Source organism: Pinus tabuliformis, chromosome 4_2 (assembly GCF_031772625.1).
Source record: "Pinus tabuliformis cultivar Carrire ecotype Pingquan chromosome 4_2, CPIR1, whole genome shotgun sequence".
Lineage (NCBI taxonomy): Eukaryota > Viridiplantae > Streptophyta > Pinopsida > Pinales > Pinaceae > Pinus > Pinus tabuliformis.
Genome location: NC_142304.1, coordinates 848,845,902 through 848,864,180, shown reverse-complemented (window position 1 = coordinate 848,864,180; position 18,279 = coordinate 848,845,902). Strand labels below are relative to the sequence as shown.

Below are 18,279 nucleotides of genomic sequence, written 5' to 3'. Positions count from 1 at the left end.
AAACAGTGCTGGAAAGTTCATCCCAGCGGATCAAAGATAAAGATGTCTTCAAGCTCCCTTTAAAACAGATTCCAGATTAGGAGCCTATTTATCTTGTAATACAGCCAATGGTCCCCACAACCTTTGAAGTGTGAATGTAATGCAATGAGTATGCCTTCCTACCATGGTATCAGGATGACACATGAAGTGCAACCATCCTCCTCAGATAAATTGGTCCATCCAAAAAGAGGTGCACATATTTGAGAAAAGGAGCATCAATAACACCATATCATAGCACCAAGGATGCACGTCACTAATAATCATCAAATATGAAGAAATCAATATCAACGAAGCAATTGAACAACCTAACATCTCAAGAAAAATAAAATAAAATGTACCACCAATGAAGAGATCATACACGTGTGATAAAAATTACACTTGTTAACGCTCATACAATATGAGGGCTAACACATCCCTTTATTGCATCTCAGAAACTGTTAATAAATAATAGTTCAATAATCAATCATGGGAAATTATTTATTGACGTTGAGAAAAGAAACAATTTGTAACACACATTTTATTACCCAAAAAAGGGTCATTTACTTCCTTGCAATGTACTCTAGAGTCTAAAGACAATCTTTGAAAATGCTACTTTACCAGTGTTGATAGAGCACTATGTTACAATTTTGAACCACCAACTGGGCCAGCAGTATGACATAAGAACTAGACATCAAATTTGTTATGCACACAACGTTCAATAAGAAATCCTTCCTGCAATCATTGCCCTTTAATTACAAGATGGTGTCATCATTGTCTTAGACAAATGCAGCTACAATTACGAATATATTATAGTATTGGTTGGTATATAGACTAGAAGGGAAAGATACTCACATCCCTTCCATTCAAAATGCTCTTTGAAGTTTGAAGTGCATTGAATTCAATGCCTTCAAATCCTCTCTAGTGCTACCAAAACAAAATTGACATATAGAAAACACTTTTTACATATTAAAATACAATATGGTGTCAATGCATCAGCTAGAATACAAAGAATAAGAAGACAAAATCAGTCTCTCACAGAGTAAACCTTAGAAACTGTACAACGAGGTACACGACTGCAAGAAACAGACCGACCTGATAAACATCCCTTTGATAACTGTTATCAACCTGGAAGAACTGCACATACCATAAATGAAGTTTCATAATTACAGATCAAAGAGAAAGAACAGAGAATGAATGACTACTTCAGTGTATTATATTAGAAATATTTTTGGTAGGTGAACTAACCGCATACTCTGGAAATCAACCAAGACATACAATTAAGATAAGGATCTCAAATTTACCTTTGATGGGTCACCAGACGGGTCTGAAAAGATGTCTGGGCGTTCCTCTTCTTTATCGAATCGATTTTTCAGATCATTTACCAGTTCAGCCACATCTTTACCAGCTTCTACTGTGACATACAACCATCGAGATGCCCAGAAATAAGCCTGTCCCAAGCCAGATGATGCAGAGAGATCCCAATCTTCTTGATGTTCTAACACTTGACCACTTATCTGGTTCAATGTAAATGTCGAGTTGATATAAATAATCACATTTCCAGAAGCTAGTGCAGAAATTTTAGGCCTTCCTCTGATAGTCCACTTTATATTTAAAACACTTGTTGATTGCAATGACATTTCCTGTACTGTCTGAGACAAAGTATAGAATGTCAGGTTCTGTACTGTAAAACATGAAAGACAAGGTATGCACTACTTTTTAGCCTAAACAGATACAAATGCTTTCTCAGTGTGCCCATTTCATGTTGATGGTTTCAACTTAAAACATCAATTAGAGCAACAGAAAAGACAGATTTTACTATTTATCTCAAGCTAACAAAGGAAGACTTTATCCAGCAAAAGTTTTCCTTGAGTGGATTATATATATATATAAAGCAAAGTTTTCCTTGAGTGAATTAAAAATTTTAAAAATTATATATATGTAAGTTGCACGAAGCGCCACAACATTTCGGAGTTTCCGAAACGGGCATGTTTAGAAACGCCACTGTAATATCCCCAATTTTGATTTTCAGCATTAGAGATGAGTTTTGGGAGAGGAGGCAATTCCGGTAATGGGACTTATGAGGAAAAGGGACAAATTGCGGCTCTAGTGGAATGTGGGGTCCACAAGAAAGACAATTCAACCCAAGGAGGTAACTTGCACTCTTGGAGGAGAGAGGAAAGAGAAGAAAGTGTGAATTAGGAGAGAGAGAGAGAGAGAGAGAGAGAGAGAGAGAGAGGACCACAAGGAGAGAAGGGACCAACAAATTATAAATAGAGCTTGGGGGTCTCACTTTTGGGCATCTTTGAACATTTGACAATCTAACAACTGTTCTTTTGCGCTTCTTAGCCAAGACAACCGTGTTGTTTAGCACAAGGAATTTCCAAGCGGGAATTCCACCCTCATTTCGGAGAACTTCGAGTGTCTCCCAAGTGAGGAAATTTGGGGAGCTCAATTCAAAGTTTCCTTTGGGCATCATTGCAGGAGTTACTTAGTAGTACGCATTTCTTGGGTGCAGAGGTATTTCCATGGAGCACATTGTGGGAGCAAGCGTGGATTAGAGGCTCCGAGTTTTTGCATGAAATTCTCTTATAGTTAGACTAGTTTGGACAAGGATTTTCGGGTTGGATTGGAGACTATCACTTGGGTCGAATTTCCTACCTCTTGACAAGGACACAGAAGCTAATTTGTGATGCATGGAGGAGGAGATTCACAGAGAATTTCCCTTCGGGAATTTACAGGAAATTTCCTTGGGGAAGGACGAAATTATGGAGTACTTCCAGGGCTAGAGGTACTTGCTTCAGAGTGGGGCGAATTTTCCTTCCTAGGGCCTGCGCAGTTATTTCCTGGGCTCAGTTTGTAGCAATAAAATTACTTAGAGTTAGCGGGATTTGAAGGTTGGACTCTCACTTCTCTTCCGGGAGAAATATTGTAGGAATTTCCAACTCAGTGGAGGACTTTTGGAGCAAGGATTTAGCAGATATTTCTGAACTAGGTGTTGGGCTAGCAATTGGAGGAGAACGCACCAATTTTGGGTAATTTTGGGTCAGTGGATTTAAGCCAAACCCTTTCTGGGTTTTTGTGGGTTTGGTGAGAGGAGCTTGGGATTAATTTTTACAGAATTTTTTGAGCAGATTTTGATAGAATTTCTAAGTTTAACCCGTTAGAAATTCTTCCTGTACTATCTATTTTATTTTTTCCTACTTGTTCAATTACTTAACAAGTTATTTACCATGTAAATACTGAAAATAAATACAAGTACAATATCAACACATACAGCTCATCAACTGAAAGTAAACAAGCACACAAGTGACACTATTGTTTTTGGACTAATGTCCCCGGAAAAACCCAATGTGGGAAAACTGGTGCAGCTATTCAGAGGGTTTTATTATTATGCAGTTTCAAAATACAACCTGGGTGCCAAAAATAACTCACCCAACAGAGAATGCCCTCGGCAGTAGTACCTCTTAGTCGGAGACAAATATTTCAGCTAAATCACCGAATGAACAATCCCACAACAACAATATAGCTTCTGCTGCTCTACGTCACTCTGATAGGGACTGCATCACCCTATCCGGCTCTCGAGCTCCCAATCTATCCCACGAAATCCTACAGCGTTGCCTCTAGGCCCTGCGTCAACCTCTCTAGCCTCTGTGTTAGCTTCTGGAGCCTCTGCATCAGCCCTTAGACCCTCTGCGACTCACACGCTGGCTCTGCGCAACTCCTAGCTACCTCTACGTGGCCACTGGCTACCTCTGCGTAGCCTCTAGCTGGCTCTGCATCAACCTCTCTTAGCTCTACCTGATCCTCCTGGTACTAACTCTGCCTCTCTGCTATGTATTCACTGCCCCTCAGCTGCAACTCAGATCACTCACTCGATTTCCTCAGCGAACCCTGCCCCAGAAAATCAAATTCTTGATCTCTCTTGGTGCGTTCTCCAACTGACCCTCAAGCCTCCTCTTATACTTTTCTCGTTGGTCCATCAACAACCAAGATTAAATCTCTAATCAACGGCTAAGATTAGATTCGGCTTGATCCATGACTTTTGGAACATTATAACCTAGTTTTACATTAATACCCATTAATATTTTATTTTCCCTAAGTCTAGACTAAGGAACTGTTAAGTTATGGTATGTTCTATGCTTATAACAGTTTACTTCTTTTTCTTATTATATTCCACTGATTAGCAATCACATGTACAGAAATTAAAGTGCAGATAGAACATTAAACGATCGACAGAAAACAAGCCAAGACAAGAGACACAAGATGTGGTGGCTAGCCAGGGACAAACCCCACAATGTGTGGGGAAACCCTTTGATCAAATCTTCTTTTATCTTCAATAATTCAGCAGAGAGAAATAGTACAATAAATCTGATTCATATCAGCAATAGCAAACCCTAGATCAGCAGCATCAGCATTAGCGGCTTCATTATCAAACTAGGGCAGACAATATCTCACAAACCGACCGTCGGATTGACTTCATTCCACCACCAAAAGTTTCGGCTTCCAGAGAAGGTTCGGACCTGCGCTGGAAGGTTCAGACCTACAGCGCAGTTCAGATGAGGAGATATTCTAGGCCACGCAAGTCAATCTTTACTTCTGCAATTGCAGCTTCAGTTTCAGCAGTTTCCGGCTTCAAACTAGGGCAGTCGATATCTTGCAAACCGTTCGTCGGATTGACTTCATTCCACCACCAAAAGTTGCGGCTTTCAAAGGAGATTCAGATGAACCTACAGCGCAGTTCCAAAGAGGAGATCTTCTAGGCCACGCAAGTCAATCTTTACTTCTGCAGTTGCAGCTTCAAATTCAACAGCTTCCGACTTCACATGTGTGAGAGAGAGAGACCCATTTCAGCGCAGTAGAGAAGAGACTCATATCTGCGCAGTAGAGAGAGAGAGAGATGTGATGAGATGAGTGAGTCTAAATGAGGAAAAGTCCTCTTATATTTATACACAACGTTGGTGGGTGAATAGATGCGACTGTTGGGCTTCTGAGCCTACATGAGTTGTAGGTCGGCTTGATAATAATTCCATAATCAAAATAAATTCATATCTCCATGAATACTTATCGGAATTGGATGATCTTTATATCAATCCTACACCTCTCGACGAGAGGAATCTAATAAAAATATTATCAGCCATGAATAAGGTGACCCCACATGAAGTTTTGCCCTGGTTGCCAATTTTAACACTCCCTCTCAACCATGGAGAACTTCTTCTGCAATCTGTCTATCGGTCGTTACTATTCATCCATCAAATGCACTGCCCTGTATAGCCTGACCCTTGCCCTGCTCGGCTCTATTCTGCCTATTCTGCTTTGTCTTGTTCTGCCTGCACTGATCTGTATTGTTTTGCTCTGTTCTGCTCTGCTCTTGCATTGTTCTGTTCTGCTCTGCTTTTGTCCGAATTATGAAGAAGAAGAAATGATCGAGGATGTATCATACTGACTCAAAGTGAGTCTCAGAGTATGTACCACTGGTCCCAGACCAGTCTCAACCAACCCAAAGTCAGCGTCATAGTGAGTACAACTCCAATGGTCCCAGACCAATATCATCCTCCACTGACTCAAAGTCAGTCTCAGAGTATGTACCACTGATCCCAGACCAGTCTCAACCGACCCGAAGTCAGCGTCATAGTATGGTACAACTCCTACCACTGGTCCCAGACCAGTATCATTGATCCCAGATCAATGGAGGTCATCCTAGCGTAGGGAGTACGGTAGTTACAATGATGCGTCCATCGGTACTACTATGGTCCCTAACTTCATTTCCCTGCTCATTGATCAGATGAGAGGTACTTCCCATGAGTCCCAGACTGCATGGGTAGGATGCCTCGACAGGAGAACTAATCAATCCTGTCCTCACAGGAGAACACATCAATCCTGCTACAATTGCCATGGAGAACACATCAATCCAGGCCTCACAGGAGAACACATCAATCCTGCTACAATCGCCGTGGAGAACACATCAATCCAGGCTGCCATGGAGAACACATCAATCCAGGCCTCACAGGAGAACTAATCATCCTGCTACACAGGAGAGCGAATCATCCTGTTCCACAAGAGAGTGAATCATCTTGTCCCACAAGAGAGCGAATCATCTTGTTCCAGTGTGCACCACCAAGGGAGGGTGAGTCACCTTGTGGTCATATGTTGCTCCAGTAGGAACCGCAAGCCCTTAGAGCTCCCAGAGCTCAATGTATGCAACATGCAGGACCCTTGTACAAAGGTTTCTTGCCGACTCCAAGTCGTTTTGGAAAATCACAGATTAGATCTTTCCTCAGGGCTTTGACAAGGTGTATCAACCTGTACATCATCTTAATGTGATGGAGCTTCCTTGCTCATCAACTTACCATATCCCAGATGATGTCTATCTGCTAGAGCAATTGACGAATACGGGATTCCTCAATAATCGAATCCCACCTCTGGTTGTTACAGAGAATCACAGTGGTATCCAATGTAAATCCAAACAACTCACTGAAGAGCTTTCGCAACCAGACTGCCTCACACGAGGTTATGCTAGCAACAATATATCCTGCTTCGGCGGTGCTCAAAGCTACCGACTTCTGCTTCCTGCTCATCCAGGATATCGAAGAAGATCCCAAGGTGAAACAGTACCCGGAAGTGCTCTTTCGGTCCACCACACTGCCTGCCCAATCAACATCAGTATATCCAAGTAGTCTCACATCTCCGGCAGTGTATCTTAATCCATGAGATATTGTGTCCTGAAGACATCTCAGAAGATTCTTGGCATCAATCCAGTGAGGCTCAACCAAATATGAGCTCACAATGCTAACTGCAAAACATATGTTCGGACGGAGGTTCACCAAGAACATCAATGCGAATGAGTTTTTGAAACTCAGAGGCATTTCCCAAGTCTGGTCCGACATCACTACCATATAACTTCTAAAAGTTAAGATCCTCGAGGTAGTCACAAGCTTGCAGTCCATCATACCGAATCTTTCCAATATATTTACCACATATTTTCCTTGAGATAGGAAAATTTCCCTTGGCTTCTGCCACACTTCAAGTCCTTGGTCCTTCATTTCAAATTCAGAAGCCATCTCCCTCTTACATTTGTGAATGAGAGGGTTTGCACCTGTTAGAAAGAGGTCATCCACATATAACACCAGTATGAGAGGCTTGTCATCTTCAACCTTAAAGTAAAGGTTAGGATCAGCTTCACTCCTAGTGAATCCCAGCTTCATCAAGTAGCTATCGATCCTCTCATACCATGCTCGAGGTGCTTGCTTCAGCCCATAGAGAGCCTTCTTCAACCTGCATACATGAGATTTTCAATCATAAATCTCAAATCCTTCAGGTTGTTCCACATAGACCTCTTCTTTGATAGAACCATGCAAGAACGTGGTCTTAACATCCATCTGATGTAGGTTCCATCCTTGTGAAGCCACAAGGGCTATGATCAAGCGGATGGTCGTATATCTAGCAACAGGTGCAAATATCACATCATAGTCTATACCTTCCTTCTGGGAGAAACCATGAGCAACAAAATGAACCTTATACTTTCCCATACTTCCATTTGCTACATGCTTTATCTTGTAAAGCCATTTTGAAGTAACAATTGTCTTGTCCAGGGTCTGGGAACTACTTCCCAGACATCATTCTCCATAATAGACTTATATTCTATGGTCATAGCACCCTTCCATAGTTAATGCTTGATGACATCTGAGAATGATGAAGGTTCATTTTGTATGATCGTGCTCATGATGGTCAGGTATCCCTGATACCTGTTAAGTTTCTTACTTTGACGGAAGGTTCCTCAAGGTGCAGCATGTCCTTTAGCATCATCAAGTATCCCCCTAAACCATGAAGGCCTCTTCCTAGAAGAGGAAGGCTCATGTGGATGAGAATCAATCAGATCCATGGGTTCTTCTACATCAGGCATTGATTCATCATCCTTTTCTTTCGGTTCCCTAGTGTCGGCTTCTTGAGAGCTCCTCAAAGTCGGAAGATTGTTCACCTTGCGGTGAACTTTTCTTCAGGAGTCTTGGAACCCAATGCTTGATGAGGGCATCGATTTTGTACATATACGGCGGTGATTGTAGTTTCAACCCATAGAAACTTCAGAAGTCTTTGATCATGTAGCATGGCCCAGACAGCTTCCATCATCGTGTGGTTCTTCCTTCCCACCACACCATTCTGCTCAAGAGTATGTGGTGTAGTAGTCTCCCTCTTAATGCCAGCCTCAGATATCCCTGAGTGAACCAACTGTAATACATCAAAGGTCTTGCTTTGGCTTGAGGGGAACGGTCCCCTTTTGAGCTTTCCTTCGACACACCCCGGACATACACCTTCTTTCTCTACTTGGAATTCGAGCATCCCTGTCACCATTTGTTTTACACCAAGTAGAGCTTTGTAATGAAGGTGGGCAAACCTCTGATGCCAAAGTTCGGACTGAAGCGTTGTGTCACAAGACATGACACCTAGCGGACTTCCACCGACTTGATATAAAGAATCAACTCGAAACCCAAGAGTGAAAGCATCTTTAACATTATTTTTCCATATGCGTACCTTACCATCGCTGAAGGTTACCTTATAGCCTTTGTCTTCTATTACCGAGATGGATACCAGGTTCTTTTTGAGATCAGGTACATATAATACATCTTGTAAGTGAATCGTATTACCTTGATTCAGTTTAAGAGAAACATTGCCTACACCTTTCACTGGGTATTTCATGTCATCTCCAAGGACAATTTCCAGGTTAGTTTCTTTCTCTACCAGATTATAGAGTACTTCTTTGTAACCAGTGAAGTGTCTTGAGGCACCACTATCAATGAGCCAAATTCCCATTGAGTCCGAAGGAGCGGAGGTAGATAGAGCAGCTGGTAGATAATATTCAGCCTGCTTATCGTCAACAATGTTAGATTCATACCTGGAATTTCTAGCCTTCTTGAATGGTTGCCCTCTTCCTTGATTTACCGCATTTCTTTTTCCTTTGTTGTTGAATTTTCCATTCCTTCGATTACCATGAGAGGGATTTTGATCATCGTCACAGTGAGAGTCCTTTCTATCAGGGCATTCCCTTGCATAGTGACCTGCTTTATTGCAAATGAAACATCGTCCTTTTCTTCCACCCTTAAATCCAGCCTTTCTTTTCGATTTAGACCCAGAATTATTTATTTTCTTAGCATGAGAAGAAAAAGCAGCAGCAGGACCTTTAGGCAAGGGCATTTCCTGCTCTTCTACCCTTGTTTTTTCTTGAATGCATCTAGCCATTAATTCCTCGAAACTAGGAATTACATTATTGTTCAGAAGAGTAGTCCTGAACACATACCATTCAGATGGTAATCCTCCGAGAGTTGTGAGTGCCATTTCTCTGTCAGTAATGGCTTCCCCAATAGATAGGAGATCGTTCTTGATCTCAGTGATTCTTAAGAAGTATGCTTGCATACTTTCATCTTTACCCTTCTTGATTTCCCTCAACTTATTTCTAAGAAACAAAACTTGATTTGCATCATTAACTTTAAATAAACTCACCAGTCTGTCGTAGATTTCCTTGGAGGTGTCTAGATCAGAGATGTAGGCCACCAAGCGCTTGTCGATAGAGTCCCGGATGATCTTCTTCGTTTTGACTTCTCCATTTTTCCATTTGTTCCAGGCAACAGCAGATGCATTTGATGAAGGCTCAACAATATTGCCTCTTACATGGTCCAGCACTCCTTGATCTTCAAGGGTTAGATCGATAGACATCTTCTATCCGTGATAGTCAGCTTTCTCACAGAGCTTGTCTTCGGTAGGAAAGAGTGTTGAGGACCCCATAGTTCTTTTTGGATAGCCTTGCCAATCTTCTCTTCAATGATTGCTCTTGCTCTTGCTTGGGCTTTGTCTTCACCTCAGCTCTGATACCATGTTAAGTTATGGTATGTTCTATGCTTATAACAGTTTACTTCTTTTTCTTATTATATTCCACCGATTAGTAATCACATGTATATAAAGTAAAGTGCAGATAGAACATTAAACGATCGACAGAAAACAAGCCAAGACAAGAGACACAAGATGCGGTGGCTAGCCAGGGACAAACCCCACAATGTGTGGGGAAACCCTTTGATCAAATCTTCTTTTATCTTCAATAATTCAGCAGAGAGAAATAGTACAATAAATCTGATTCATATCAGCAGTAGCAAACCCTAGATCAGCAGCATCAGCATTAGCGGCTTCATTATCAAACTAGGGCAAACGATATCTCACAAACCGACCGTCGGATTGACTTCATTCCACCACCAAAAGTTTCAGCTTCCAGAGGAGGTTCAGATGAACCTACAGCGCAGTTCAGATGAGAAGATCTTCTAGGCCACGCAAGTCAATCTTTACTTCTGCAGTTGCAGCTTCAGTTTCAGCAGTTTCCGGCTTCAAACTAGGGCAGTCGATATCTTGCAAACCGTTCGTTGGATTGACTTCATTCCACCACCAAAAGTTGCGGCTTTCAAAGGAGATTCAGATGAACCTACAGCGCAGTTCCAAAGAGATCTTCTAGGCCACGCAAGTCAATCTTTACTTCTGCAGTTGCAGCTTCAAATTCAACAGCTTTTGGCTTCACATGTGTGAGAGAGAGAGACCCATTTCAGCGCAGTAGAGAAGAGACTCATATCTGCGCAGTAGAGAGAGAGAGATGTGATGAGATGAGTGAGTCTAAATGAGGAAAAGTCCTCTTATATTTATACACAACGTTGGTGGGTGAATAGATGCGACTGTTGGGCTTCTGAGCCTACATGAGTTGTAGGTCGGCTTGATAATAATTCCATAATCAAAATAAATTCATATCTCCATGAATACTTATCGGAATTGGATGATCTTTATATCAATCCTACACCTCTCGACGAGAGGAATCTAATAAAAATATTATCAGCCATGAATAAGATGACCCACATGAAGTTTTGCCCTGGTTGCCAATTTTAACAGGAACTCCATTAAAAATATTAATTATTTTAATATCTCCCAAACCGTTTAGAATCTGCCCAAACCATTTCTGGGTCTTGGAGATCTCATGTGTTTCAGCCTCTCCACCAATTTTCATGGCTAGATCACATTTGATGCTACCTCAAAACAACACTCCCTCTTAGCGAGGACTATGCTCTAATAATACTCCACACTGAGTATCACCCTAATTATCCATCACTGGTCCCTATGATGATGCTAGGCTTCCCTGCCCAACATCCTTTGCATTACTGCATCATGTACTACCCATAGCCCTGTCACTACCACTGTTACATTCGTACGACAACTCCCTCTGCATTTGTGTTGTTGCCCATGGCTCTGACACTGCCATTGTTGCATTTGCACTACATCCCCTTCTCCTCACGCTGCATCGTGTTGCCCATAGCACTGCCACTGCTAACTGCTGCACTGCAACTCAATTACCGAGAAGTAAGTCACTGATCCACCCAACTCTGACATCCCTGTCAAGCTAAAGACTCTCCCGATGCTGAAGCTCCCTCTGCCGCTATCAAGTGCTCCCTCTACTGACCTTTGCGCTGCTGCAACAACTCCATGCATCTCGCACCGTTGCACACCTCTTCGTGCCATCCTACACTGGAGCAACACTCCCGTGTCTCTCGCACTATTGCAGTCTGCTGTCCTGGAACTCCTGCACTGTAGCACTCCCTGTTGGTCCATCCACATTTGTCTCTATTGACATCAGCCAGTCCTGCTACTCCTCTTTGGGGCTCCCGTAACAAGGTATAATCCAAGAGTTTGGGTACCTCAAGGATCCTGCCCCTCATCGCTTGTAGTCCGTCCGACTACAGCTCAATGCCACCCCACTTCTTCTCAAGTGGCACATGAGCACTCATGGAACAATCGTCATCTATCTCGACTTCGTTTTCTGCCCTCACTAGCACTGCCATGGTCTCAGAAGCCTCTCCCTTGCTCTTCTTCCTAGGACACAGGTTCGAAAAATGACCCAGTTCCCCACAATGGAAGCACTTGACCTTGGAGAGGTCCTTCTTCTTTCTCTTCTCCTACTTTCCCACAAATGCGAGAGCTGCATCTTCTTCTTCCTCTTTCTTGATTTTGACCCCTTTTCTGCTACTCTCTGCCTTGGTCACCTGTCTGATCTTTTCTTGACGAAGAGTTGACCATAGTTCCTCCCAATCTGGAAGGCTCAACCTACCCAACATGATCTGGAAAAATACCTCCCAATCCTCTGAGACTGCATTCAATGCAGTCCTCACCATCAATTCCTGATCCGGCATTGCCCCTATGGAAGTTAGCTAGTCACGGATCTCCTTCAATCCATCGAGGAAGACATCTATCTGTTCTCCCTATTGCATCTGGTATGACCGCAGTTGATTTTCAAGTAACATCTTCCTCTGCACGGAAGTATGTTGGTACAATTTCTTCAGGGCATCCCACATTTCATTTGTCGTGTCCTTCTCAACAATATGTGGCACCACATGATCCTTGACCCCATCAAGGATGATGCACTTCGCCCTGGCCATTTCCTCCTCGTACTTCTCATTTTCATCTAGGTCAACTAGGATCGCTATCGTTTTCAAGGCAAAGTCCTTGATGCGATATTTACCAAGAATGGACAAGATCCTGGCCTTCCAGACCACAAAGTTGGATGCTCCGTCCAGCCTATCCTAATCTCTCAGCCCATTCACTGCCATCTTGCTGCTCTTCTTTCAACTCCTACAGGTCTCTCAACTTCCCGTCTGGAAGTTCTTGGTTCGACTCCCTTTGAGTCTCGATTTCCCTTCAGGAAAACCCTCTGCCAATGTCGAGTTGTGGCACTTCAATCGTATGTGCAACCGCACCACTGATCCAGATTTCTTGGCTAGAAATCTGCCTCGACAACAACTCCCTCCTCCTTGGTCTTGCCTTGTTAGGTACTATTCTAACCATAGTACCCCACCAGCTTCGCTCCGCAAGTTACCCACAACCTCCTATGCCCCAACAACTGAAGAACTGAGCCTCTAAGCTCTGTGCAAACTCGGACCCGGTAAAATCTGCACCTCTTGGCCACAACGTTAATCCTTCTTGACTGAGAAAGATGACTGGACACTGCGTAGGTCAGGTCTGCTCCTCTCTGCCACTGCGTTGATCCTCCTCCTGGCTCGAACTGATGATGCAGGCCCTCTGCGTCACCCCTTCCTTGCTGCTTTCTGCTAGGAATAGCTTCTGTCACTCGGGACAGTTGTTTTTTGTTGCTACTACTCTGCTCGGTTGATGCCTTCAGTTATCCTGTGATCTGCAACCACGCTCTGATACCATGTTGGAATTTCTAAGTTTAACCCGTTAGAAATTCTCCCTGTACCATCTAATTTATTTCTTCCTACTTGTTCAATTACTTAACAAGTTATTTACCATGTAAATACTGAAATAAATACAAGTACAGTATCAACACATATAGATCATCAACTGAAAGTAAACAAGCACACAAGTGACACTGCTGTTTTTGGACTAATGTCCTTGGAAAAACCCAATGCAGGAAAATCGGTGTTGTTATTCAGAGGGTTTTATTATTATGCAGCTTCATAATATAACCTGGGTGCCAGAAATGGCTCACCCAACAGAGAATGCCCTCGGCAATAGTACCTCTCAGTTGGAGACAGATATTCTGGCTAAATCACTAAATGAACGATCCCACATCAACAATGCATCTTCTGCGGCTCTGCATCATTCTGATAGGGACTACGTCACCCTATCTGACTCTCCAGCTCCTAGTCTGTCCTACGAAATCCTCCAGCGTTGCCTCTAGGCCCTGCGTCAGCCTCTCTGGCCTCTGCATCAGCTTCTGGAGCCTCTGCGTCAGCCCCTAGACCCTCTACGTCTCATACGCTGGCCCTTTCTGGCTCTGCGCAGCTCCTGGCTGCCTCTACGTGGCCACTGGTTGCCTCTACGTAGCCTCTATGTAACGACCTTCTATAAATATAGAGAACACAAGAATAATAGCAGGCATACGATGCATGCATATGATAGCTACATATGCATGTGTCGCATACACCGCACTAGTATTTATATACTAAATTAACTATAAGTATTAAATATCATGACACTTCTTCAAATAGAAGTTCTATTCACCCATCAACACCCATATTGCTTAATGCATCATGATTAATGGGTAAATACTAAATTTAAAATGTATAACGTAAACATAACTATAAAAGATAGATGTTAAAAATTAAGCTAAATCCTAAAAGATGGCTATATAATTATATATTTTAGATTATTAATAAAATTATATTAATAAATTAATAAAATGATTAAAAAAATAATAAATTAATTAAAGGTAAGGTACTTAGTATAACCTTAGGATTTTTATATTAAAAAGAAATATTTTATTAAATCATAAAAGAAAAATATATATTACGTGACATGGAAGGGTGTCACGAGGAGGCAAAGCGGTGGGTTGCTGGTGGAAGGGTGGCCACCGCCAAGAAACAATTTATAAACCAGAGAGAAGAGTTTGGGGGGGCATCCGGAGGAAGAAGAAACAAGAACGAAGGAAGGGGATATTGAAGAAGGGAGGATCTTTATAAACTGGAGTTACCAACAGAAGGAGAGTTGATTGTTCTGAGGTTTCTGGGCACGGGCGAAACAGTGTGCTTGAGTAGCGAGGTTCTACTCAATTTGGCTGGGTGGTCTCGGTCTTTTGGTAATTGAAGCAGGAGCAGCTTGAGGCATCATCAACCACAGGAATATAGGTAGGTACTCTCATCAATTCTGTTAGCTAAATTTGTAAAATTTCCTGTAATTTTGTCACAGCTTCATGATGATTTTAAGAAATCTTTACTGTCTTTACAATCGCTGTTAAATTCTGTACAGTCCTTAAAACAAATTCTGTATAGTCCTTACATTTTGGTATCAGAGCTCAGTTGCGATAGAATTGTCCTCCTCCTTCCAAGATTCACAAAATCTTTTAGCCGTTCCTCACAACCCGTTACACTATCATATGGCTCCCATGTATCTTCCTCTCCTACATATCCTGCACCTTGAATTGAAGGCTACCTTTTCCAGAATCATTTGTACCCCAATGAATGCCGACGAGTTCTTCCACCTCGTTCTTCATCATCTAACTCAGAATCACTCTGACTATCAGCATTGCTAGAGTTATCATGTAATTGTTGTTCAGTAGCAGTTGTTGCTACATAATCCCCAGAATCGACATACTTCTTGCATAGTTTTTCCCATTCTTTCAGCAACAACAGAAAATTTTCAGCTGATTCATTTCGAACCTCTGTTTCTGGGTGATTGTATCTCAAGCTGTTGCATGCACGCTAATCCAGGTCCACTGCCCATCTCGTTACAAGTTTTACTCCTGATAGAGCTGTGCCCAAACACAAGCCTGTTGACATGGCTCCACAACCTTCTCATCAGGAAGATTGTAAAATGTTGTAAATGAAATATCATAACCCATGTCATAGTAGTAATCGCAACGTGGGATAGATTTTAGTTTAGACTCAAAACATGTCAATGCGGGGACATGAATGATATTCAATTTTTTTTAGTTATGCATTCCAACAAATTATCAGCATTCATTGTTAACAAGAATACTCGTTTTTTATCATGTTCTGTTGATTCGCCTTGCCTTATAGCCATGTCCGCAGGACGATAAAACCATTGAGCACTAAACCAACAATTCCCATCAACACCCTCGAATAATTCAAGTATTCTTCGTATAAATTTCTTTTTACTCGGAATACAGCCCGTGGATTCATTGGAAGTATTCATTCACCGCATTTTTAACCGACATCTGTTATCTTTTGGTTTTGTCGGTAAACACTTTGGGCTTTTCCTGCGTAAACCTGTTTTTTTTTTTTTTTTTTCTCCATTCTAGGCATTCTTTGCAATTGTCAAATGCTCTTACTTTGCAGCGTCCACTATTCGTCTAGCCGTTTCATTAAATTATAGCCTATGTCCCTATTTCCTATGCATTTGATAGCGGATCCCTCTTGATATATATATACGCTGGTTATATCTCAAATTATCCCTTTTACAAGTTGATTCTTAAAAACGGTTGTCTAGCCCATCTGCACGTTTTCCACTTGTGGTTTTCCTTCTCTAAGCTGAATGTAGAAGCGGTCCCTTCTCTGCGATGGTTAAAACATCGCTATGCAAGCTGGTTCATATTTGTCGGAATGCATGTACTCTGCGCAAATATTTGCACGACGTCATTATGGTTTCAAAGATACGTGTGCTCCTACCAGAGAATATATATATCATATGTACAATGTGTTGATTTTCCCAGAAGTTCAAAATCTGTATTTACCATTTTGACTAAATGAGTTCTACATAATTAATTTTATATAATTATCATTATTTTTAAAAAGCCAATGCAGAAAATAATTTGGATTGTATAAAATTAATTAAATATTGTTAAAAAAAATTTGGAAATTTAAAGTATACCTTGTTATTTTATATTAAATGAATTATAGGTTTAATTTAAGAATTTTATATAATTATGAATTAAATGTGTATTTGGGGCTGGCCCTATATGGATTTTCATTTATTTAGTTTTATTTAATTAAAATTAATGTTTTAATAGTCTCATTTATTTAATTTTTAAAATTGATATTTTGACTTTAATTTAAATTATATATATATATTTTTTTTTCAGAGAAAAAAAGCTTTATATATTATATGAAGTATATAAAAGCAGAATAATACATTCTTTCTCTGATTGTGCAGGGACAGAGATATGATCCCATATGTATATAAGAACAAAAAAACTTATATTATTTAATACAGTGATTTTAGAATTAACCCAAAATCAGCGAGATTTTTATTATTTTGTATCAAAGTGTAGTTTTGAGAATGTGAAGTGTTTTGAATTTAAAATGATAGTGAGTGCTTAACAAAAATGGATTTGATAATTTTAAGTCATATATTTTTAAGGGCTTTAAGTTTATTTGGTTTTAAAATTATTGAAGTTTTAATTATTTAGTTAATATTATTAATTGAAATTATTAATTGTGATTTGATTTTATATATATACTTAAAATTCTTGTGTCATTGCCGTCACATTAAATTATTATATGTTATTTTCATAATTTAAATTCGGTTATATATATTAATGTAATTTTCGTAAAAAAAAACCGTTTAAATTAATCATTAATGTAAAGTAATGATAATATCTATATAGTTTACAATAAATATTACATTTAAAATAAAATAGATTAAAATTAGTCCACTAATAATAAAATGATTATATTACATAGTTAAGCTATGTTTCAATGTTAAAAGAGGATTTATAAAAACTCATGCATTAGAAAAGTATTGTTATGCATTAAGATAGGATTCTCTGCATTAGGACAAGGAGGTCGCAAGACCACCCTCCTTGACCTCGGTACCAGTAAGACCTGCCTAGCTGGTTAAAATAGCAAAAAAACTATACCCATTTGTAAATGTGAAATTGCAAAACTATATGTAAAATCCGAATGTATACCTCAAATTTTACAAATTTTATTATGTATATAGGTAAGAAACATTACGATGGTAAGGGCATATGAGTGACGACAACGTGATCGGGAAGCATCACCACCATTAATGCCACCACTGTCGTCATCATCATCTCCATCACCACCATCATCATCACCTCCATCAAGACCATCATCAATACCAATCACTCCAGCACCAGAGTTAACTATGATAATGAACTCATTGGAAGCCTTATTGGAAACATTAAAAGGGTCAACCATGGCTAAGATCAAAGAAGAACTTCAACCCTTAGCAACTAATTCAGCGGAACCAAAGGATTTTGAGTATAAAAGATCAAAGGAAGATATTTCTAGGGAGCATGAGAAAATTAAGTTCCCAAAATTTTCAAGAGGTCGAGCAGGAGAATGTGCCGAGGCATGGTTAGAAGGAATGAACAGATATTTTAAATTAAGAGAATATTCTTCTTCTGCAAAAAAAAATGTTGTATTTCAATTAAAGGAGAGTGCTTTGATTTGGTGGGGAAATCTGGAAAAATAACTACACCTCACAATGGATAATGTCCCTTGGGAATTGTTCGAGGAAAGATTCCGCGCGAAGTATTTACTATTTACCTCCATATTTTCAAGAACAACAAGCCGGAGCCTTTCATACATTAGTTCAAGGTAACAAAACAGTGGAGGAATACGAGATAAGGTTTATGGAGCTTGTGAAATACATTCACTACTTAGATTCTGATGAATGTCACGTTGAATGCTTCATATTTGGGTTAAATCCTTGCATCAAGGCCTTGGTGAGGATGTGGAAACCATCATCAGTAGCTGAAGCAGTAGAATGTGGCCATTATGCAGAAGAACATCTAGGAATCAA

General features: G+C 40.5%; 1 protein-coding gene across 2 annotated transcripts in view; it reads right to left on the bottom strand.

Moving 5' to 3' along the window:
• Window positions 1–490: 490 nt before the first annotated feature.
• LOC149172334 (uncharacterized) overlaps window positions 491–18,279 on the bottom strand; it is a 337,018-nt gene continuing 319,229 nt past the window's right edge. For both annotated transcript variants that reach the window (XM_089427694.1, XM_089427693.1), the window contains 2 exons: window positions 1,320–1,667; window positions 491–1,152 (listed from right to left, as the gene is read on the bottom strand). In XM_089427694.1, coding sequence (XP_089283820.1) covers window positions 1,051–1,152; window positions 1,320–1,667 — 450 coding nt within the window. In that variant the 3' untranslated portion in view covers window positions 491–1,050. The remainder of the gene's footprint in view (window positions 1,153–1,319; window positions 1,668–18,279) is intronic.